The 25,233-nt window shown below is 35.1% G+C and overlaps 2 protein-coding genes across 5 annotated transcripts; both read left to right on the top strand.

Annotated features, from left to right (window-relative positions):
* Positions 1-283: 283 nt before the first annotated feature.
* LOC104905018 (guanylyl cyclase 1) lies at positions 284-9,157 on the top strand. Of its 3 annotated transcripts, XM_048639562.2 has the most exons (11): positions 285-585; positions 1,288-1,464; positions 1,686-1,968; positions 2,112-2,236; positions 3,516-3,627; positions 4,965-5,039; positions 5,401-5,489; positions 6,235-6,296; positions 7,982-8,054; positions 8,549-8,624; positions 8,841-9,157. In XM_048639562.2, exons 3-11 carry the CDS (start codon positions 1,810-1,812, stop codon positions 8,910-8,912), a joined length of 843 nt encoding a protein of 280 aa, XP_048495519.1. In that variant the 5' UTR covers positions 285-585; positions 1,288-1,464; positions 1,686-1,809; the 3' UTR covers positions 8,913-9,157. The 3 variants fall into 3 exon arrangements, with proteins under 3 accessions (XP_048495520.1, XP_048495519.1, XP_010691765.1); XM_048639563.2 differs by lacking the exon at positions 1,288-1,464 and having other exon boundaries at positions 284-585; positions 4,971-5,039; XM_010693463.4 differs by lacking the exon at positions 1,288-1,464.
* Positions 9,158-10,687: 1,530 nt separating this feature from the next.
* Positions 10,688-16,859, top strand: LOC104905043 (uncharacterized). Of its 2 annotated transcripts, XM_010693495.4 has the most exons (8): positions 10,688-10,977; positions 11,084-12,288; positions 12,383-12,448; positions 14,268-14,412; positions 14,494-14,712; positions 15,308-15,524; positions 16,091-16,286; positions 16,476-16,859. In XM_010693495.4, exons 2-8 carry the CDS (start codon positions 11,132-11,134, stop codon positions 16,588-16,590), a joined length of 2,115 nt encoding a protein of 704 aa, XP_010691797.1. In that variant the 5' UTR covers positions 10,688-10,977; positions 11,084-11,131; the 3' UTR covers positions 16,591-16,859. The 2 variants fall into 2 exon arrangements, with proteins under 2 accessions (XP_010691797.1, XP_010691793.1); XM_010693491.4 differs by having other exon boundaries at positions 10,688-12,288.
* Positions 16,860-25,233: the final 8,374 nt, after the last annotated feature.

The raw sequence follows: 25,233 nt of genomic DNA, 5'->3' as shown, positions 1-25,233 counted from the left end.
TTTAGGGATTAGGGTTAGGGAGTAGGGTTAGTGGTTAGGTAATTAGGGTTTAAGTCAGATATTTGGGGTTAATGACTAACGACGGTTAATGTCGTTAGTCATTAAGGGCACTTGAGTGTATTATGTTAAAACTGAGGGATACGAGGTGTATTTTCAAAAGTGTAAGGATATCCGGTAAATTTTGTGAAAATTCGGATTATTTGGTGAAAAAATCGAAAAAATAGCTATAAGTTTGAAGCTTCTCGTTTACCTACCTTTCCTATCTTATCTCCCACTTGGGCAACAAATCCACGCGATATAAGACAAAAACTTGGGAGATAATTTTCTCGTGCGAATTTACTGACAATAATGAAAGAGAAATCTTCTTCTGTAAATAACTGTGTATAAGTTCTGGAAAATGCCAAAATCACAGAATAAAAGCAGGTGAAACCCAAAAAAAAGGAAGAAGAAGCATTATTAAATAGCAGGAGGAATGTTCAATCATGGCCGACGACAAATTCAGGAGTTGACTAGCAAATTCATCACTATCTATTATCATCTCTATTGTTCATAATTCTCATTTCAACTTCATTCCGCGCAATTTAGGTATCGAAGTTTTTGTCTTCTCTCTCTTTTTTTTCGCCATTTCCACAAGATTTTGCTGTTTTAAAGTCCAAATAAGTTCATTTATGTTTCAATTAGATGATTTATTTGCTGTTTTGGCTTAATTTTTTTTTTTTTGTGAATTTTACAGTCGAATTAACGAGGATTTTTAGCTATTGAGTTCGATTTATCTGGAATTTGATTATTATGTTTGGTGCTTGATGTAGCTAATTTTTGTAAATTTCTAGCTATGAATTATATGTGGTTGTTGATTGGACAGTTACAGGCATGAGTGATGAGTCATTGGTATTATCAGATATCGTATATGGTTGATTGATTCTGAACGAGAAATACTTTTGTTAATTGGCATGATTGTCCAGAATTTTCGGTGCATGTTGTGGTTTATTTGACTAGAGTATCAACGAATTCAATACGCCTGCAGTTCACATGTGTGTGTTGTTTTGAGATTTCTTATTGGAATTGCAAAATAAGTACTCCATACTATGTAGTTCTGGAGAAAAGATGTTTAATATGGATTACATGGGGTAAGGGTAATGCCTTTGTATACTTAGTTGTTGGTGAAATGGCAAACCAATGTCCCCCACCTCGCAAAGATCTATTGTAAAGTACCTGCTCGCATGTCGCATCACAATTCACAAGGACATGTAGGTTGTAGCACTCATTTGACTCTTTAGCCCTCCGTAGGCACTAGAGAGGCATTAGGTTGATGAATAATATGCTATGCTTGGATGATTTGAGGATTGGTGTGGACTGTGGAGGCATGCTGTACTGAATTCCTATACAAGGATAGACAATATACTTTGAAGGGATGCCTCTATTCATACAAAAAGCAGGATTTTGTTTAGGTCTGTCATTGCAGTTGTAAGTATAATACTCCTTTTAGATGGCGTGTCTCTCTCTAAGCTACTCATTTGACACAAAAAAGAGCTCAACTGATGAATTTAAATGCATATTTTCCGAGATTGAGTCAATACATTGGACAACACTTTCTTCGATTAATTATATCGTGCTCTGGTTCTTGTTGTAGATTTTGAGATATTTATACTCAATGGAGATCATTGTTTTGTTCTGTTGTAATGCAGTTACAGCTGGCCGACTGCAGATTGAAATGCGCAAAGTTCAAACATAAGGAGTCATCTGAAGCCTTTCTAGTCAACTTGTTTGTAAATCCATGAACTTTTAAAGCAATTTACCTGTTCATATTCAATGAGGTCTTTCTGTGTTTTTGTAAACAAAATTTTAAACCTGGAAGAGGCTAGACAAAAGACTTCAGATTGTGACTTATCTGATTCCTGCTTGCTCAAGTTTTCATCAACAGATATAATTGACCATGATGTGGTCTTGCCTCGTTTACGTTTCATTGAGGTAGAACATAATATTCTCGTTGACTTTTCATTCTTGTATTGTATGTTACTCTATCTGGTGCATCGTGCATATACATGAAAATGAATCTCTCCAGGTCCAATGTGCAAATGTGTCAAACTGTCCTTTGTTTCTGGTGCTTTTAGGTTCCTCATGTTAAACAATTATCCAATTGGGATTGTGGTCTTGCCTGTGTTTTGATGGTTTTACAAACAATTGGCATCAACAACTGCAGCTTGCATGCACTGGAAGATCTCTGCGACACAAGGAGGTGAGCCTCACTTGCTCTATAGAATCTCTTGAATCTTCCTTGTATATGAAAGCTTACTCGGAAAAAAGTTTGTTTCATGCCTGATTAACTTTCACAGTACTCCATTCCATCTTTGATGGTAGTTGATAAGGGTTCCAGACTGTTAAAGTTAGAAACAGAACATATACAAGATCTTTGTTCCCGTACAGTTACATAACATGCAAATTAGATTTACGACACGTTATCCTCCATGTAATAAGGCTCTACATTCAGAAGCTGTTTCTTGTTTCACCGTACAGACATCTTTACCATCTACTTTTTTCAGAGAATTCTGTAGGGGATGAAGTATCCAGGTGCATGTGATGCATCATCGAAGCAGGCAATCAGGTTAACATAAAGCAGTGCGTTATTTTTGGCATTATTAGCAGCCTTATACCTTGGGATCCGAATTTGAAGGTAGTACCTACAGAGTCTATTCTTTAACACACCTTTATTGGCTTTGAAAAATGGACAGGAACTCCAATCTTTGTTACTTGAACTCCATGAGATGGACTGTAAGCTTTGGGCTTTCTTGTTCTCTTCTAAACGTGGGTTGATTTGGGATAAAGTTGTATACATCAGAGCCTCTTTGGACCCCCATCAATAACTAGATTCTTCTCTGGTGGTTATTATTCTTGTTCGTTTTGATATCCATCATCTTACTTTTTTCCATCCTTTACTGGCTTTTCTTCTACATGCATCTTCCTCTCCCCCCTTACTCCGACTTTTTGCTTTTTTAGATTGTTGATATATCCTGATCCGTTTGACATCTTCTCTTTTTGTGATATTTTCCTTGGCAGTATTCTTACCTTTCAGTCTTGTAGTTTGACTGTGGTCATTGTCCTTGTCTCACTTCTTTACATCCATATATGGATTCTTTACTCTAGTAGATACAATATATGGTTGAATATATATTGCTAAAGAAATGTTGGAATTTTGTTCTACGCGAAAGATGAGCCCCTCAGCATTTTGACAACTAAAAATTGTGGATGGCCTCTGATTTCCGGTCTGGGTCTTAAAAAATTTCTCATGTCAACATTAAGATACTGTATTTCTCAAATCTCAAGACCTATGTCAACCAGGATGGCTCATTAGCATTCCTAGCAGCTGACGAAACTTTGAAAGCGTCAAGTGAATCTATCTGGATTTTAGAAACTTAAACTCACTTGTTGCATGTTAACGTTGCTTGCAAGTTGCAATTGTTACTAAATTTTCGTTGAATATGATTTTTTCTTTTCAATTTTTCTTTTTGACTTGACAGCATCTGGACTGTTGATCTGGCATATTTGTTGCAAAGTTTTTCTGTCGTCTTTTCCTACTTCACTGTGACTTTAGGAGCAAACCCAAACTTCTCTGTGGAGTCATTTTATAAGGTAGCTTCCAGCCTATATATGCCTTCTATTTTTATTTTTTTTCACTATCATTTTCTCTACAAGCTATTATCTCTTTGAACCAGGTGCTATTGTATTTGACATCAGTGTTATGTTTGTTATAGATGAACAACTGAGAAGATCATGCTGTATGTCTATGTGTCATGTTAGAGAAAAAACTTGTAGTTTAACTTAGAGAAAAAGCTTTTAAAATTTGGCATGTAAATGACTTGTTTCAGCTGATTGATATGTTCTATGTGAAATTATGGTGTCGAATGATATATAACATGTATATAAGGACATTGATATCTAGTTATATGCTATTAATTATGCAGTATACAAAGCTATGGCTGTGTTTTCACTCATATGTAGCCAAGATGTGGACGAAGCTCTAATGAAGTATGCTAATTGATTGGGTTTGGAAGGACAGCTAATGAGTTTGTAACATATGTGCCCATGAAGATAAATAAAAATGATGCTCATACTAACATAAACAAGTCTTAACTGAGATGGAGCATGAGCTGATCAATGAGCATTTCCTTACTTCCCATCGTTTTGTGATATCCAGAGGAAAAAGAATTGGCTATTCACTCTGGTACAATAAGAAATTTCTTAGATTCTAGAAGACACTGTTGTGACTCATTGCATGAGAAGTTGTATGAGATGCAAAGTGGGCCAGTGGCTACAGAGTTCATATCTTTGGTTTTGTCTTTTGGGATGCGAGAGCTTGTATAATTTTTTATTTCGTGGAGAGAGGGTTAAGCTCCTAATACAAGAGTTTCAGTTGCAAAAACCTTTGTTGTACTTCATTTTTCTTAACACAGGCCTATGGGGTTTTCTATGCATGTCTCTTTGGATTACCTAACTGGAAATTCTGTTAGATTTAATTTACTTGAAATTTTTGCTCATCAATTCAAGTTATTGACTGATCCACTAGTGATGGTCTGATATTGTTTATAAGAAATATCATTTGGCTAATTTCTGAAATGCTCTCTTCTAAAGTCGCTGTTTTTGCTTCTTTTAAGTGTAAGCTTAAACCAATTTTACTTTCCTCTGTATATTGTCTTTCCTTAACCCTTTTAAGAATTATTGAGGTTTTCGTCTGTTTATCGATACTTGTAATGTATCATGGCTTCATCCTCTTTACCTGTTCCTTAAAGGAAGGAAGGGGAGAAATGGCGGCATGTTTTCAAGCATACTTACACTGCGTAAAATCAAGCATGCTTTGATGCTTTTTTAATCTCATGTTAGTTTTCTGTTTGAAAAATGTTCTTGCTACACCCTCACATGATTAAAGGATAATTTTTATTATTGGATGTGATAATAATTTATTTTTGCAGGATCAGTTACCACATGATCTGGACCGAGTAGATATGTTGTTTCAAAAATCAATTGAAGCTGGTATCAGGATAGAGGTAAAAGAAAGTTTGACGTCTTGAATACTTTTATTCTTGACTATTTATACTTCCTTTATTTTCTGAAAATTGCAACAGTTTGATTTGCACGCTTGCCAATGTACAACTTTGACCATTAATATCTGTAATTAATTATTAGTAAAAATTATAAAAAGTTAATATTTTATATATATGCTCTGAAGCACGCCTTAACATTTTACATAATAACAATTGTTTTTGTATATTAGTTAAAAGATATGGTCAAAGTATATGAGCAGTACAAAAGTCAAACTGTTTCAGTTTTAAGGTAATGAAGGACGTATGCCAAAATGAGCTCGATATCATGTTGATGACTTGTAATCAACCTGATTCTCTCCTGCAGTGCAGATCATTTAGTCAAGAAGAAGTTTCTCTTTCAATCTTGTCAGGAAGATATATAGCAATTGTGTTGGTTGATCAATGCAAATTAAGGTAAGTACTTGGTTATCGGACTTCCTCATTAAATCTTTCGTTGTCGATTCTCTTAAGGTTCACATTGTAGTCATATTGATTTCCATAATTTTGTTTATTCTTTAGTTTTCAGTTATTCTGTGCTCCACATAATCTTGAACCCTATCTTCTGGGGAACTTTTCTGATGTGCTTTATTGGCCTTTTGTTATCTTCACCAATTCCTCAATATTTTGGTATTCTTAAATGTAACTTCCCTGGTATACTTTCATGTATTTCACCTAATACGCACAGTGTTAGCATGTACCTTTACACCCTAATGATAACTCCTTGAAGAATATCGTAAGTTTGCAATTGTGCCCTTTTCCCTATCTAAAACATCTTTGATACAGAAGCATCTCTTGAAACAGGGAAAGTTGTGGTATTAATTTGTAAGTGTAAAAATCAACTTATCTTACACCCCAGAATAACCAGCATAACAAGTTCTTCTTCCCCCTTCCCTCTTTCCGATGAAAAAGGAAGATACACATACAACGAACTAAATGAAGAATGGAGGAGGTGACTATGTTTTGTAATTGCAATGTGATAGATGTTGTTTGGGGTAAATTTTGCAAGATTGTGAAGATTCCTTGTCATCTGACCTCTTTTTTTCTGCTGGAGTGGAACTCTCCAATTGGTTCTGATTCATAGAATTTTCAGTTGTTCCTCCTGAGTCCTGTAGTGATTTTTAAGTCCAATAATTTCCTAAATGTCGTCATTTGTTTGCAGTCAGTTATGGCTGGAGGACATCCATGTCTCTGATTTTTGTGGAAGCAATCTGGGTTATACAGGTAAGGACTGGTGCTATACATAACATTTATGTTGTAACAAACGCATAATCGTGCTATTGGTAGTCCTTTAATTGCAATGCAGACCATTGGGAAATCTGTATCCATATGAAAATCCTTTCCCAAAGTAGTCATCATTAGTTCTTTTGTGGATTTGGTCACTAGATTAGCAATTTACTATTGTTCCTTAATTTTATAAAGGAAAAATTGATGGACCCTTTCATCGGTCTTCTCGAGATAGTCCCACTTTTCGATAATCTAGAAATGGTTCCACCTTTTTAAATTATATTCACTTATATTGGGTTGTATACTTGTATCTATGAATAGCCTGCAAATGGCAGGTAACCAATTATTACTAATATTCTTGGTTTTTTTCTTCTTTTAACCCCATTTTCCTTAAAATCCCCTTCCACCTGTTCCCCTTCCCCCCTTCTTCCATTGATTCTTCCTCCTTTTTTTTCACTCTTTTCTCTTCCACTATCATCATCAATGCCCGAGTTGGAGATCAAATGGGGCCATCATCTCCGTCGAGCAAGCCGTAGTCCCTGTTCTTCACTCTTTCACTTCCATTCTCACCATCATCGACCCCCACTTTCTCTCTCCTCTATCTCCATTCAGAAACCCTTTTCTTCCTTCTCTTCTCCTACCCTCATTCATCAAAAATAACATTAACCAGGTCCCCAAATTTGTTGTCACCAGGGTAAATAGTCATACCATAATCCAAAGAAATGCAAAAATGATGAAACTATTGATAATTTAGTTGATCATGAAGTTGGGTTTGAAGAAGAAAATTACAACCTTGAAGATTTGAGGAGTTTTGATGGAAGTGCTCATAAATTGATTGTGACAAATGCTTATGCAGCTATTAGTTAGCTCTTAATTTTGTGGTTGAGATCTTTACTATTGCAGTCCAAATTATATTCTTCCTTGGCAAAATAAGTCTCAGGGACAGAACAAAGTTTTGAAGAAAAGAAAAAGAAAGAATCTTGGACAAGGATAACAATGGCAGCATATAAGGGAAAAAGAACTATAATTATTCTTCCCCCTTCCCTCTCCCCGATGAAAATGGAAGATACTCTAATCTGGAGTTTGATAAGTAGTTTGATACTTTTTTCATACATGTCAATAAACTCGAGTTGAACAACCTATGTTGCTCAAAGAAATTGTAACTATAGTTTTTGGCTTTTGATCAAATGTGTTTTAGCAGAGCAATTCTTATTCATTTTTGGACCGGTTACATGCTCAAGTTTTCGAAACCATTGCATTCACTCATCCAAGTTTAGGTCATTAGCATGTAGGTCCAATTTTTAAAATTTTGGCCTGTTTGTTATCATTTTTTTTTTATTTTTTACTTTTCAGTTTTTTTGAAAATTGAAAACAAGAACTGGATAACTGACAAACTTTGTTTCCAGTTTTTTGTTGTCAATTTTCAAGATAAACATAATTAGCACGAAAAAGACTACTTTGAGTTTATTATTTAACTTATATTATGTGACTTTTAAAATCTTAAAATCAAATTTGGAAACTAGCAGTGATGCCAAACCGGCCCCAAATGTTTGTGAGATTTTGGGCTAGAAGTGCCTAGAACTATAGACAAGCAGCTTGAGCTAATAGATTTCCAAGAGTTTGAAGTAGTTGGAATGATCTAGATGCTGAAATGACCATAACTAATCTGATGCTTTCTGCAGGTCATTATGTTGTAATTTGTGGATATGATACTGACAAAGATGAGTTCGAAATCAGGGATCCTGCCAGTGCAAGGTTTTACATTTTCTTGTCTATTAATCTGAGCATCTCATTTTACAGTCTAATATTTTGAATACCTGTGTGTTGATCGGATGGTGAATGAAATGAATTGCATTGTGGAATTAACTTATGTGGATGGTTTGGTAATATCAGAGTACTGCAATGTTATTCGCAACAGCTTTCTCTGAGAACCAAGTTTTCCTTTCAGAATGGCTAGATATCTGTATAGACTGAATTCTAGATGTATAAATGTTGGAAACATAGAGTCTCTGGGGGCATTTATGTAATCTCGTTTGAAATGAGACTCACCTTTCTTATTTAACATTTAGATATTTGTAGTTTTTTCGTTTCCTTTACCTCAAGAACATACATGGCTGAAAGCCTGTAACACTAGATTTTTGTTAGCCTAAGTCTAGTCTTCTCATTAGCTTTGAAATCTTTGCTCGAAGTATTCTCTGTGTGGCCCTTTTTTTTCCTTATTGCAATGAATCTGACCTGGAGATGTGCAGGAAATACCAGAAAATCTCTTCCAAGCATCTAGATGAGGCTCGCAAATCTTTTGGTACAGATGAGGATCTTCTATTGGTAATTTCCCAACTCCTTAATCACCTGATCTAACTAGAGTCTAGAGGTGTCGGGGCGTTAGCTACTCTTTTGGTAGGCAATTTCATTTAATCTGAAGGGTTCGTTAATGCAGTTAGCTTCGGTTATCTTGCTAGTACATTTTAGTCGGTCTAAAAGTTTATTCCTCATACTTGGGTCTTTGAAGGGATTTCTGTTTGACAACGTTTCATGCTGCAGATTTCACTTGATCAGAGATATAAAAACGATGAATTTCCGCTAATCCCAGCAGATCATGTTAATGAAGATTGAAGATCCATGACTATTTGTAGACTTGTGTATAACGTACAGCGAATTGTGTATAAGATCTGTGAATTGTAGTATGATCCCCAACTCAATTATCAAAACCCATAAACGAGGTTTGAATACTTAGCTTAGATCGCCATATGTAAATAATCACCTGTAGAGTGGTTATAATTATTCTTTTGTTGATCTCTTTAAGTACCTTCATTTTATCTTTGATAAATGAATCCAGGATAAAGCGATTGAATTGTTAAGACTGAAAAAAAAAGGGACGATAAAATGCTGCTGAAGCTTCTAGTTAGAATCTCTAAATAATAAATCGAGTAATCTTAAATTATGTATATGGTCTCATGTCTTTGTAATATCTGATAGCTCTCATCAGCAAACGATCAAGGGTCTGTTCTCCCCAACTTATTTTCAGTTCAGTTCCGCTCTGGACAATACTTTTACTCTCACATATCACTATTAATTTCAGTCCAATTCTATTCAGTTCAGTTCAACTGATTATGCCGAAGAGAACAAGCCTAAGAAAAATTTAATATAAGCAAATTAGTGCTAACAATTGCTGCTTGATCTAGTGGAGAAAGTTTGAAGTTTACATGCTGTCATGGTCATAGTCATAGGCTCATAGCCAATTACTCATGACGTTGTTGGATCGTACCTATTACCTAACTAGTTTTTGGTGGTGGGATTCTTTCAACTCCGGACCCCACTTTCACGGCCTACTTGCGTGTATGATTGCAGTTTGTTATGGTATTTTTTACAAAACATAATATTTTGTAAAAGGAGGTAATCTATCATAATAAGTAAAAAAAGATTTCAAAATTGTACATTTAGTATTTTCACCACATTCTCTCTTTCCTAACATCACTATTTTCTTTATAGTTATCCATCAAATCAAATAAAAGAAAACTAATATTCACTTGTATTTTTCCTTGTGAATATTTTCTATCAATTCAAATAAAACTTTAGGATTAAAATTAAGAATTTGTCCCTTCTAGCATGGCCACCATCAACATAAAAAGATATATTCTTCTCTCGTATTTTGTAGAAGTTGATCATGCTTCTTGACTTATTTTGACAAATACACTCCATTTATGGCTTGAGGAAAAATAGCATCATCATAATATAAAAACTCAAGTATATGAAATTTAAGAGAGAATAAATGATTTAAGAAGTGTGCTGAAATATTGTAAAATAAATTTTTTTTAATTATTTATCGACCTAGAAAATTATGACTGTTGGTAAATTATTTTATTTTATTTTACTTTGTAACTTTAAGATTTGATTGCAAAATTCGATTATACATTTGCATGCGGGTCGCACCTCATGACTTAGATCAGGGGATGATCTGAATCGCAATATGTCATAAAATGACTTAAATTAGATCAACCAGAAAACATGAATAAAAGGGTATGTTTTTAAGGTCACAATCCTATGAGGCTATAATACATATTAATGATCTAAAAATACATAAATAATATTGCTCATCTGTATTATGTAGAATTGTAGATGGTGAAGTAACTATTAAACTTGTTTCAATTACCAAACTAGTTATCAGGTTCGGACTATGTCTCGGGTAAGGAAAAAATTTATTTTATTAACATTATATACTTTAAAATGTTAACATTAAATGCAACTTGGTCTAGTGATTAAAACTTTAATATACATGACCTTAAGATCACGGGATTATATCATATACGATGTAATTTCTAATTTTTTTATTATATTTATATAGATTACCAGGCCCAAAATTGTTTTTTACATAAACAATTTTAGGCAAGGGAGAAGGATAAAACCCAAAGAAAATGCCGTCAAAAAATATGGCTCCAAAAGTAGTCCCTAAACCCTAACCCTCGATTACAATTTACAACTATCTCTCTCTAGAATCATCCACTCCATCTTTTTATCGTCAAAAAATTGACGAAATTATCACACACAATTTCTGATTTCCAGCATCAAATTAACTTCTCCGAATTCGAGAATCAGATAAGGAGACTGAGAGAAATCGATTGCGTGCAAATCGAACTTTTTCGACGAGACCAGAATATTGGATCTTCCATAAAATTTGAAGGTTTGTTCATTAGTAATTTCAATTTAAGTTCTGAGATTCTTAATTTATATCTTACACACATTTGAGTGAAATCCAGAAATTTATTTTTCTCCATTGTTAAATTAAGCTTGAATAAATTAAAATTTTGGGGATTGAGTGAAGTGAAGCAGCAAGTATGGGTTCATACAAGGAGTCAGACCCTACATTAGGGTTTCTGACGAAGAAAGAAACAGAAGTAAAGCTTCCTCGAGCAACGAGAGTGAAGAACAAAACTCCTGCTCCTGTTCAGATAACTGCTGAGCAGATTCTGCGGGAAGCTCGTGAACGGCAAGAATCGGAAATCCGTCCGCCGAAACAGAAGATAACTGATTCGAGCGAGCTTGCAGACTATCGTCTTCGAAAGCGAAAGGAATTCGAGGATTTGATTCGTAGAGTGCGGTGGAATGTTAGTGTGTGGGTTAAGTATGCCAAATGGGAGGAGTCACAGAAGGACTTTAAACGTGCACGATCGGTTTGGGAGCGGGCGTTGGAGGTTGATTATAGGAATCATACCTTATGGTTGAAATATGCGGACATGGAGATGAAGAATAAGTTTATTAACCATGCTCGGAATGTGTGGGATCGTGCTGTGTCGTTGCTTCCGAGAGTTGATCAATTGTGGTATAAATATATACATATGGAGGAGATGCTTGGGAATGTAGCTGGTGCTAGACAGGTTTTTGAGAGATGGATGCAATGGCAGCCTGATCAGCAAGGATGGAGGTCGTACATTAAGTTTGAATTAAGGTACAATGAGATTGAACGAGCTAGGGGGATACATGAGAAATATTTGCAGTGTCATCCAAAGGTTGATGCGTGGATTCGTTATGCAAAGTTTGAGATGAAAAACGGGGAAATTGGTCGAGCTAGGAATTGCTATGAGAGAGCTGTTGATAAGTTGGCAGATGATGAAGAAGCAGAGCAGCTTTTTGTGGCTTTTGCACAGTTTGAGGAGAAGTGTAAGGAGACAGAGCGGGCCAGATGTATATATAAATTTGCATTGGACCATATACCTAAAGGACGAGCAGAGGAGGTTTATAAGAAGTTTGTTGCTTTTGAGAAGCAGTATGGAGACAAGGAGGGTATTGACGATGCAATTGTGGGGAAAAGGAGGTTTCAGTATGAGGATGAAGTTAGGAAGAACCCACTTAACTATGACACTTGGTTTGATTACATCCGTTTAGAGGAGAGTGTAGGTGTCAAAGACAGAGTGAGAGAGGTATATGAGAGGGCAATAGCAAATGTTCCTCCAGCTGAGGAGAAACGCTACTGGCAGCGTTACATCTACCTGTGGTAGGCATTGATTCTTAGATGGTTTCTTAATTGCTTTTTTATGTTCCCATATTATAGATTAGTGAATTCTGACCAATTCCTGTATAACTCGTAGGATCAATTATGCTTTATATGAAGAACTTGATGCACAAGATATGGATCGAGCAAGAGATGTATACAGGTAATTAGCTACTACATTGGAACTAGTATCTTGCACAGTGATGGGTAAATGTACTTGTGGAGTGCATGTTCCTTTCAGCTTTGTCTGTGGAAGGATATGAATTTAAGCACTTCATCCTAGTAGCCTTGCACAGTGATGGGTAAATGTACTTGTGGAGTGCATGTTCCTTTCAGTTTTGTCTGTGGAAGAAGGTTATGAATTTAAGCACTTCATCCTAGTAGCTACTGGATATGTAATTGCTGTAGTAATGCCATATAGACTGCTTTTGATATGATTTTGTTTTCTTCTCGAGCAATCAATTGATTTTAGAATCCATGAATGAGCATTGATGAGGGGAAAGGTGTTTAATTTTGATTGGAAAATTAAAATGTTCTGCGCGAACTTCAAATTTTTTCGTCTGGTGATATTGTGAAAAAAATAATCCTGAGTGCTTACCTTGTGCTAAGATGTGGCATGAGTACCACTAAATAGGCAAAATAGAGGAATAGAGCTCTAATCGTGAATTCTACTTAATGTATACCTTTAGTGAAGAATGTATTGGGTTCTATACGTATTATGTACAACTGCTGTGATGTTGCATTACTTGCATATCAAGTGCCCTTTGTTTCTTGATCTTTTCTTAAATGTCATATGTTCTGAATCTTTTTGTCACTGTTTGACATAGACTTGGTCATAGGATATTTACGGGGTTCAAAAGTGGTAGAGTTTATAAAACCCATTATCCAATGAATGACAACAGACTAGCTCCAAAACTAAGGATCAAAGCAGCCATATTACAGAGACTACTCTGCAGATCCCACACAATACGAGAACAATTCCTGCAGCTCAGGGGAAACGGTCCAAAAGAATGGGACAGGAACTGGAAAGTGGAAACAAACCTGATTAAGGACAAGCTTAGGAGAAAGTCATCACCAAATCAGACACCCACTTGCTTTATTATGCAATCCTTATGACACTCTGGCAATCATTAAATTTTCTTCCATTTCTCTGCCAGGGTTCATAGATTGGCATTCAGTTTATATTTACATAAGTAATAGCAGTCAGTTCAAGTTGGAATTATCTTGAGTTCCCTTTTCAGCCTCCAGCATCTATCATGTGGGTAAGACGGGGTTGAGGAAAACACATCTGAAAAACAAATGTGCAACATCCAAAGAGGCGAGGACTATCCTAATGATGCATGTTCTTGTCTTTCAGCGAAGCACCTCTTGTAAAAAGCTTGCCTCTGAGCTAAGCAATAAAAGAATGGTGTGACCTGTTGACCACACTCTATATGGTCTGCCACCAACCACCGTTGCTTTCTTCTATCATCCCCTTTTCAAAATAATGTTTATGTACTGAAGGTCCCTCCTTTGCCTCTGATATTCCAGTCCTTGCTCATTATAGCTGTATTAAGATATTATTGATAAACCCAATTTGTTGAAGACGGAATTTCAGAAGTATGTCCTTTTATATAAGAGAAACCAAGAAATTTAGTATTGTAATAGAAGCTATGGGTTTTTTTTCATATAAATTTAATCTTTGTAGGCTACAGGAATAGATAATGGCATCATAGTGCTTATTATATCTTAACTACCAGTTCCATGTGCAATTCTGCATAAAAGCTTGTATTCTTATGTTGACAGTCTTTTCGTACTATAACACAAATGTACCTCCCTTAATCCTCACTACCTGGTCTCAGAGTCATGTTTGTGTTCATGGAATGTAGAGGATGATGATCAGCTCCTTACATTCCACAGTTGTTGCCTTAAGCATATTTGGTTGGATATCTATTGGTTTTTTTTTGGTACTTAGTACTAATTGTTGTCCTTGTTTTATTCAGGGAATGCCTCAAGCTGATTCCTCATGCCAAATTCTCCTTTGCAAAGATCTGGCTGTTGGCAGCTCAATTTGAGTTGCGTCAGTTGAATCTCAATGGTGCACGGCAGATATTGGGCAATGCCATTGGGAAGGCTCCAAAAGATAAGGTAGCATTCTGTTTAAAACAACTTCAGCACAGCTATTAAATATGTGTGCTCATGTTCTAACAATTGTGCTTGCCCATACAGATTTTCAAAAAATACATTGAGATAGAGTTGCAATTGGGAAACATAGATAGGTGCAGGAAGCTATATGAGAAATACTTGGAGTGGTCACCGGAGAATTGTTATGCGTGGACCAAGTATGCTGAGTTGGAACGCTCTTTGTGTGAAACAGAAAGAGCTAGGGGTATCTATGAGCTTGCCATAGCCCAACCTGCATTGGATATGCCAGAACTATTGTGGAAGGTATGTAATCTTGGTCTTTGGGTTTCTTCCCTTTTCAGTCGAAAAAACTTTGTACTTAAAAGCCAATTGCTAAAAGGTTATATAGTATGGCTTTATATGTCTGAAATTAGCTTTGGGATAGTTAAAAGGCTGCATGTTCGTATTTGAGATTCTGAGATTTTGTTTCCCCTTTTCATGACTATGATGTCCTCTGTCCTTTTTATTTTTTCCCTCTGTATAACAGAATCTGCTCTTGTATAAAAAATATATCGATAGAATTTAATGCTGCCTTTCTGTTAGTTTCTAATTCCATTTTTTTGGTTATGCACCTGGCCTTTTCCAGTGATTATGCGAGTCGTCTTGTTCACGATTCTCTGTCTAATGTATGTCTTTTATCTGTTTCCGTAGTTGTTTCTTTTTAGTCATATGTGTCTCCTCAGAATTGTTGACCTGAAGCCTGCATAAACTTGCATTTGGAGACCATACTTCTCTGAATTGTTCAGACTTGAGAGGTTGTCTATGTCTTTCAGTGTGTCTTGCTGTGTTAGATGGATCATGTTGAATGTTCAGAGACGCGCATACCTGAATTCTTTACTAATCCACGGTTTTATGACAGGCATATATTGATTTTGAGATAGCAGAGGGAGAATTCGAAAATACAAGAGCGTTATATGAGAGACTGCTTGACAGAACAAAGCATTTGAAGGTGTGGATCAGCTATGCGAAGTTCGAAGCTTCTGCTGTCGAGGACAATGAGGTCTCAGACATGCCGGAGGATGAGCTTCAAGAACTGTTGCGTGAAAAGAAGAGATCGTGTGTTCAACTTGCTAGACGTAAGTATCTGATTTTATTTAAATAAGTCTTTTCCACTAATACTATATGATGTAGACACTATATCTGACACATTAGAAACTAACCCGGAAATCAGTGTGCTAATTTGTTTTGCCTAACAAGTATCCAAGTACTCCAGAAACAAGAGTCAAGGACCTTGAGTTAGATGTTACAATGAAATGATGCTTCTATTGAACTTGAGCTAGAGAGTCACTAGTTTAGACTTTATAGTTTGAAAGCTATTTGATTTTTCCTGCCAATTGAAGTATTGAACAATCTAGTGAACAATCTTTTCCTAATGAAATGATACATGGTACTGGTCCACTAAATAAATTGCATTATTACCTGTTACACTGGAGCATGAGTAGAGGCATTGGGCCATTGGGCCATTGGGGTACTTTTGTGGTAATGGTAAAGAAATTCCATTTTGTACAGCATCCTGCATTATAAACTTTTAACTGGATTTTAATGTTAAAGTCCTTTTTTATCTTACTAGAAAATTCCACACTTGTAATCTTCCACTGATCAACAGAGCTGATTTCGTATTATTATCTATCCCATGTATCAGGGATTTTCGAAAAAGCCCTCAGTCATTTTAGGGTTTCTGCTCCGGAACTGAAAGAAGAAAGAGCTATGCTCTTGGATGAGTGGCTGAAGATGGAGAAAGATTTTGGTGAGCTTGGTGATGTTGGTTTAGTTCAAGCTAAGATGCCGAAGAAACTCAAGAGGCAGCGGCCTATAATGACAGATGATGGTCCAGGCGGGTATGTGAAACATTTTCTTGCCATCCCTTATGTTCACGCATGCATGTTGGACGATTTCACTCTGTTTATTCTGTCCACATTTTTTGTTCATCTGATATTGAGTATGAATCAGATCGTCTAAGTCCTTGCTGTTGAGTGCATAACTTCATATCAAATGCATGGGCTAATCTCAAACTCTAAATTTGACAGCTTTGAAGAATACTTCGATTATATGTTTCCTGAAGAGACACAAACTACTAATTTGAAGATCTTGGAGGCTGCATACAAATGGAAGAAGCAAAAGGCCGCAGCTGACGACGATTAGTGGTTTCTGGTTTTTTACCCTTTTTGTAGTTTAATTAGATTTTGCAGTCATGTAAGTTGTAGACAAATGTAACTGAAAATTTCCAGGGGTAAAGAATCTCACTCAATGACAAATCATTGCTTCATGTATAAATTGTAAGAAATGGTTGTATCAAATTACCCTTTTGAGAATTGAGAGTGATTGCCAAAAAACTATTTCTTCATTTTTGTAGTTTGTAAAAAGAAATTCCTGCAATATATTGACCTACTAGTACTTTCTTGTTTCTTTGATATATGTTGTACTCGTACTACTGAAGTTGAGTTCAATCATCAGGTAATGAGTCAGGGAATATTGAAATGTTGATGTTCATATTTTTCACAGTTTCATCAAGCAGCAGGAAGTATTTGAGACCCGATTTGATATTTCGGCTTAGGGCTTAAAGCCCGATTATGTTTGTATTTTATTTTTTATTAAAAAAAATTGTAAAGATGATGATTTTTTGCTATAATGAACAGAAAAAAAAAATGAAAAAAATATGAAGTATCTAGTTGGAGTACCAGAAACTAGGATAACAGGTGAGGCCAGAGAGGAAAATGAATGAAGATTCGAATTCTCGAATGAGTATCATACCAACTAAGGATTTGTTCTTTCCAGTTTATTTTCAGTTCAGTTCAGCTGTAGATGATACTTTTACTCTTACATATTCACTATTCATTTTAGTTCAGTTTAGTTTAACTCAGTTCAATAAGTTGTTTTATATCGAAGAGAACAAGTCCTAATTCCAGTTCACACCTCTGCCTTCATGTCAAAGATAGTGTTACTATACATGTACAAAATTTCCTAGATCCACGCGCAGCAAAAAACGGCAGCATGCTTTAAAGTTAGAATTTCCGCCAAACAAAACATTGAAAACCATATGTGAATGGTGGATAGTTATTAGTTAAAGTAAGTTTGAATGAATTCTTCGATGACTTTGAGCTTCAACAAAATAAGAAGACGTATAATTACATTATTTTCAATCAATATAACTAAAATTAAAACGTTTTTGCACACCAAATTAGCTTGATATGCAAAGAACCGTGCACTTTGCACACTTTTGTTTTTATAATTACATAATTTTGTTCATTCGATTTTTGTCTTATGTAGTACTACTATAATAATAATATACGACAAATCGTTAATTTCGGTGGGATCATCATTGCTCAAAATGATGTTACAAATGAGACAATTAATCTTAGAGCAATTAGACAGACATATGAAGGAATAAAAGGTTGGCAGGTAAGGTGTATAAAAAATTGGATATGGGTTGCAATGGTGGATGACATATTTCCTTAAATCCAGAATTTCTTGAAGAATTGACACTTTGACAGCTTATTTCTTGGTTGAGCACACGAGAACCTGGATGTTAGCCTAGTGCCCCATGATGTGCGCTTGTAGATTCAATAATCTCACAAAATAAACTATAAATTTGAATATTAACAATGGGATTGTTTGGCAATCGATTGTTGGTTGTTGGCTTTTGGCTGGTTTGGTTGGTTTGTTTGATTGGTTGGAAGAATTGGATGTATGTATTGGTTTTTTAAGTTAGTTTTTTAAGCCAGTTTTTTGCAAAAGTGTTTGGCAAAATTAATTATGGTTGTTGGTTGTTTATTAGAGAGTTTGTAGGCCAATAAGTCAAAAGTCAATCCAAAAAGCTGTTCTAGGCATCTTTATCATTTTGGCTTTAAAGTCAGCTTTTCAGCCAACCAAAAAGTCAATAACCATACACATTTTTTGGTTGTTTGACCAAATTAAAAAGCCGAAAGCAAATGAGAAAGTCATTTAGCAAACATGGCCAATACCTTATTAAAACAAAATGCAAGAAATTTCAACCTTCAATGTAGATTTGAGAATAACTTATCTCTAATTAATCAAAATAAACAGCATAAATTACACATTTTTGATAATTCTAATCATAATGTTGCTGAAAATAATAAAAACCTATAACGTCAACATAATACTCCCTCCGGTCTTTATTACTTTGTCCGTTTTTTTTTCACAAAATTTTAGAAAAAACAATATTGTGGAGCATAAAAGGAAAGACGATAGACTATTATTTTAGGTTAAAGTTGAATGTATGTGTGATGAAAAGTTAGTGATCACATTCCAAAAATAAAAAAAAAAAAATTGGATAAACTAATAAGGAACATCCTTAAAAAAAACCGGGGTAAATTAATAAAGACCAGAAGTAATAGTATCAAATATGTGAATATTACTCCAACGAGTCTTGTTAATATAACAGCACAACAAATTATATGAAGTTGCTTAATAGTATTATTAGGCTCTTATGAACATAACATTTATATTCTACTTTTCATGCTATAATTGGGGACAAAGATATATGTAAGACATTTATAAAAATGGGCGATTCACACACCTCGCGCAAAATATTGAATGCTTATATATGTGTTATGTCTGCCATGAGTGATTAAAAATAAAACATAATGTAATTCACAAAAGAAGTGCCAAAAAAATAAAATAAACAAGAAAAGAAAAAGGTAGAACCCATGATTTTATGATGTGGAAGTACACAACATCCTGCTGTAAAAGGTTGAGACATGCTTGCATGGCATCACAGTTCCTCTCATGATATTTTATCCTCGAATATGCATATATCATAAACTAACATCCATGATCCATGCATGCATGCCCATCTTCATATTGATCGGATTTGCCACATTAAAAAAAAAAATAGTGTTAATTTTGGAATGTAGGTCCATATACAATGTAAACACTTCTACATGCAGAGTATACAGTTATAAGTTGTAACTAGCTAGTTTTTTGAACTAGTTTTCTCAAAATATACCTCATGTGCTTGTTCTTGTCACTTGCTTGTGTGTGTTATGTTGGGTTACTATATGTTACTTAACTTCATCTTGTCTATAGACTATAGAGACAGAATTTTCATCTAATTGATCTGTACTTGATTGGCATACATGATATTTAGTGGCACTTGCACTGACACTTATGTATAAGGAAGTTATCTTGTTGGTTTAACTGGGCCGCCTCTGGGTAGGGATCCTGTGCGAGCGCAGCCCAGAGGAATTCTTCTTACCAATTTTTTTAAAAAAAATATTGTTGATTTAATTTATACGATGTCTTTCATCATATTTATTCATATGAATATCAACTATTTAGTTAAATTTTTATAGGGTGCTCATGAAACCTGAGATCAAATTTCGTTTACATTATTAGTGTCTTTTGTGGTTTTGTATACACTAGATAATATGGGGTCTTCTCTTAGCTCCAAATAAACTTATAGTCCCCTAATAAATTTTGAGGCGAAAATAAAATATTAATTAAGATTATATAAGATGTATATTAGAAGCAAAATGTGTGTCAAAAACGATACAAACTAACCTATAATTGGATGCTTGCATAGTTGCATTGTAAAGCATTATTAGCTTCATCATAAAATTATTAATATTTCAGTTAATTAATTATCTAGTGTAGATTTGTGTAAGAAAATACATACCTTTATATTTTAGATGCAATATGCATCTTTCTGGTGAGTGGATTAAAATGATCATCAAATGTTGTTGCATCTAATAAATAAAAAGAGCCAATAGTTTTCATGAGTAGAGAGTACCGAATTTTTTTTGTACAACACGTCATCTACTATAGACATGCACCGATAGGTGGAGATATGTCGAGCTAAATGGCATGATCTTGCCATGCTCTTGCACGGTCATGCTAACCATCATTAGGCCAAACTATTGCTTCGTTATTAGCCTTTTCTTTGCCGTGAGAAACCTCTTCTAACCTTCCAAAGCCGAACACCAAGCACCCCAAAGGAAAAAGTACAAAGGGACAATTTTAAATACTTCCAACTTTTTCCTGCATAACTGTCCATATGATAATTCAAAATCTACTAGGTTTTAGAAAATCCAAATTCAATCTGATCAGGCTTAGCTTCAATTGAGTGAAAAGATCTCCCAATAAGTTTGCATTAAGGCTCGAACTTGTGACCTCTAATTAAGCTTGGATGGCCTCTTTACTAGCTAATATAAAGTCAAAAACACTTATTGATATTAACTATATATATGTCAAATATCCATTTTAATCACATATGTACCAGTCATTTATATCGACTACCCTAAGGCCTAATAACCAATATGAAAAGATCATCTTTCATGAAGTAGGATATCGGGAATACAAGTTCTCCTACTTTTGCTTCTAGTAATTGCACAATCAAGTTGTGAATCACTCATGCTAGCATGTACTCTATATATTTATTCGATGGAACATCAATTAGATTAGACTTGAAAATGAGCTCTCAACAATAGAAGTCGTTTACACACTTTTCATAAAAATTTATTTATACTAATTCAACATGTTCAGGTTATTCTCTTGAAATCGTGTTTTGGAGTCAAAATTTTAAAATTTAACGTTATCATAAATGCAAAAATCAGTTCAATTTAGCAAAGATCGATTTAGTTCAATTCGATCTTTAAAAAAATCATCAAAGTATATATGAAATAATACAACATATTTCTCACATATAAGCAAAATATAAAATGTGCAAATATAAAGTGGACGGAAAATGTAAGAGGGAGTACCTAGTTCAAGCCTCTAGACGCTCTTTGGAGCACTAGAAAGACCTTGATACATATCTGATATCTTCCTATGTTGAATCTTTGGGGCGACAATTTATAGGCAGTCACATATGCGAGAATATTTATAGTACACCTGGATGTACCATGCTGATGGTACACCCAAGACTATTTTCTCCAAATGAGCAAATGAGCAAAATACTGAGCAAGCATTTCTACTCATTTAAGAAAATGAGCGAACACTTTTATTACAAAATCGCAAAATAAGATAACGATTGATGATATAAATTGGGTGAGTGCATTTATGTTATGGAGGAGGATTCCCTTCTACATTTCGTTGCTAAGTTTATGCAAGTTCATAAAGACTTCTTCTTAAAGTGGTAACCTATTACACAAACATGGCAAAGATATACGAATCAAAGATTACGCCATACCATAAAAGTATATACTTAATAGTATCGCCATGTTTAATCGTTCTAGAGGACTTGGATATAAAGTATATACCTCCCCCAGTATATTAGGTTTGACCGGAAAATTATGAATTTTATAGAAAAAAAACATATTTGACTGGTTGTTTGGTACAATATTGAAAGTAGTTCGTTTGCTGGATGGTTGGTTTTCATGATATTATATATCCTAATCCTAAAAAATGTATTATCTTGTTTGATTGATCATAGGAATTTTCACTTCATTTCTATAAGAATTTCCACTTACTAAAAGGAACATAGGTAAGCAAATTCCTCCATTACTTCTATAGTTTTTAAGTTTGTATCAACCAAACAACACCACCTCGAAAATCTCAAATACAATACATCTTTTCTTTCTTAATCAAACAACACATTATCATCTATTAGCCTATTCATTGTTTTATTTCAATTCATAGTTTTTTTAATAAAATATAAAAATGTGGAGAACATAAAAAGTACTATTTTTAATATCAACCAATTTTCAGTTGTCAGTTTTAGGGTTTAGGGTAGTACTTTTTATGCTCTCCACATTTTAAGTTTGTAATAGAGCTCGTATCAAACGACTTTCTAATCTATACAAATATATTAGAATGCGTGCGTGACAATGTATACACGCCACGTGGCACCTTTGTTACACCACTAGAATTGTCCAATGTGCACATAACTCATGTCAATTGACAAAAGTAAAATTAGCTTGCAACAAAACTTGAACCCGTGACCTCTTGCTATTATACATGACAAATTACCATCGCAACCAACTTTTAATCATGTTTTAAGTATCCACGTTATTATATTTGTGCCTTTTAAATGTTGAGTTTTCCTTAATACTATATTTAAGTGGGAATGGAAAAAAATATCAATTTCCAAAACACAAGACCAACCCGGGGAAACGCTAGAGGTGGGCATGGGCCGGGCCGGCACGATTTGGGTCCGGCCCGGCCCGTTGTCCGCTACGTGGGCCGCGGGCCTGTCATGGTCAAGAAATTTTATTTCCGGCTCGCACCGGCACAAGGGATGAACGCTCCTTTCCTTTGTTTTTTTACCCTAAAACTGTCAAATATACGAAAATACAACATAAAATATGGGCCGGCTCGTGGGCCTGGGCCGGGCCATGGACAGTTTTTTAAAATTTCAAGCTCGGCCCGCCATTTACTCAAGCCCGTGAACAGGCCCGGCCCATGCCCACCTCTAGACAACGCCCATGCCCAAATATTAGTTAAAACCTTTAAACCAAAAGTTGACACTTCACACATTGATAGTAATTAACACTGAACATTTTCAATATATTTACTTTACATACTTTTTGTTAATTATTAAAGCATGAAAATTCAAATGTAACAAATTGAAGAAGAAAAAAAAAGTAGAAATAGATATACTTTAGATCCATTGTAATCGTATCTCGACATTTTTTTTGATTTACATGTCTAGTTAAAAGTTGGGTTTTAAATCTCTCTCCAACTAATCTTTGTACTATTTCCATATGAGAAAAAGGAAGAGAAAGGAGATAACAATAATAATCCTAAGATCTCTTAGTATCCTTTATGAAAATGCACTAACTTTATATGCCAAACACTAGATTAGGATAATCAAGATCACAATAGTATTACTACATACATAAAACGCATAATCATAAATAATAAAAAAAAGCAATTCAAATCCCTTGAAAAACAAGGATCTCAATCCTTTTCCATGATTTTCCAGGACCCATACCAAGACTTGGTAGGATCGGAATCACTTGCTACTCAAGGTTGTCTTTCGATATCATAGTAGAAGAAAAAAGAATATAAATTATAAAGCAATTTGATTCATGAAGATTCATTCAATCTTGATTATTATGACCAGGCGAGAATCTGAACTTTACAAATCACAAGTACACTAACAGCAGCAAAATTGCTACAATTCCTTTCATTTTTTAAATATATACGGAACTTGTATTTTTGCACTACACAGTACATCTAGTGGCCATTGGATGGGACTAATCGATCCTAATCTTGAACCGACCTAAAAAAAGACCGGCTTGGACCACCAGATGGAACTAGAGAACCAAACGGGTTCTCGTGGGCCAAATTGATGGTGAGTAAATCGGCTCAACCTTAGTCCTGAATCGGGTTGTGAACTGTACTCAACCCTGAATTGGACCTTGTATTTTTGCTCTACACAGTAGATCTAGTGGCCATTGAATGGGCCTGGTCCTAGTCCTGAACCGACCCAAAAGAAGACCGCCTCGGACCATCAGATGGAACTAGAGAACCAAACGGGTTCTCGTGAGCCAAATTGACGAGTGAGTAAATCAGCTCAGCCTTAACCCTAAACCGGACCTTAGCTTATATTATTGCACAACACAATACATCAAGTGGCCATTGGATGGGCCTAATCAGTCCTAGTCCTGAACCGACCCAAAAGAATACCGGCTCGGACCGCCAGATGGAACTAGAGAACCAAACGGGTTCTCGTGGGCCAAATTGATAAGTGAGTAAATCGGCTCAATCTTAGCCTTGAACCGGCCTGTGAACTATATTCAACCTTAAACCAACCCATCAAACCAGTCGAGAAAATGCATAAAAGTAATTTATCCTTCGACTAATTTGTAACACTCTTAAGAATTCAGAAACCCACTAGTAAATATTGTGCTCTTTGCGCGCTACTATGCACTGATCTGATTTGGTGCATAATTGAAATCCTATCTAAAAATGACAAAAGGGTAAATGAAATGAAATGAAATTTGTACCTCCAATATGTTAGTGTTTTGATATTGCAACGTCAAATTTATAAGTAGTAGTAACTGTATAACTATACAAGCCTTTAAAACCCAGTATGATCAATGATGCATGTGATAACGGGACCTACGACGCATTTTCAAAATTTGAAAGGAAAAAGGAGGGGAAGAGGGAACCAAAATTCAAAAGACAGAATAATGAAATCTTCTGATGTGTGTAAATTAAATTGTTAAAGGTTGGTAAGTTGTAGCTTCATTGGTTCATTCTTCAGCTGTATCCCAAACATAACTTAACCACTGCGTGGGGTATGAGCATGATTATATTATGCTATCAAATTACAAAATTGTTTTTGGGTCCACAAAATCAAATGGTAAACCTAGGAAAATAGTTGGCGTACAGCATTACAGTCGTTATCAGCATTGCAAATTCCACATATTACCACCTGAAATTTTTTTACAACAACAAATCAACAATGTAAAGTTAGGGTTTTCAGGAATTTGACAAGTAAATACTACAGTATCATACCTTATAGGCCTTGGAATAGAGTGATTGTTTTGATGAAGATACGTTCTGATTGCAAAAATTGATAATAAGTTATGCCTGGGACTTTAAACTAGTCTTGATGAGCGAAAACAATATGAACAATTTACATAATTAATATCTTTAGTTGTGTTTTGGTAAAAAATAATATAAAAAGACGAATCCAATAATATTACACATGATCAAAGGGGCGGGCTAGTCTGGCCCTTGCGTCTCTCTCGCCTGTTATCCACTATGTGGGTCGTGGGCCTACCACAGTGAAGAAATTTTTTTTAGGCTCGGCCCGACAAGATCCCGCCTATATGGTCCATGGGCCGAATGCCCATTCTCTTTGTCTTTTAGTCTAAA

Source organism: Beta vulgaris, chromosome 2 (genome assembly GCF_026745355.1).
Source record: "Beta vulgaris subsp. vulgaris cultivar EL10 chromosome 2, EL10.2, whole genome shotgun sequence".
Classification (NCBI taxonomy): Eukaryota; Viridiplantae; Streptophyta; class Magnoliopsida; order Caryophyllales; family Amaranthaceae; genus Beta; species Beta vulgaris.
Note: the sequence above shows the minus strand (reverse complement) of the source record. Positions and strands in the feature narration are given on the sequence as shown.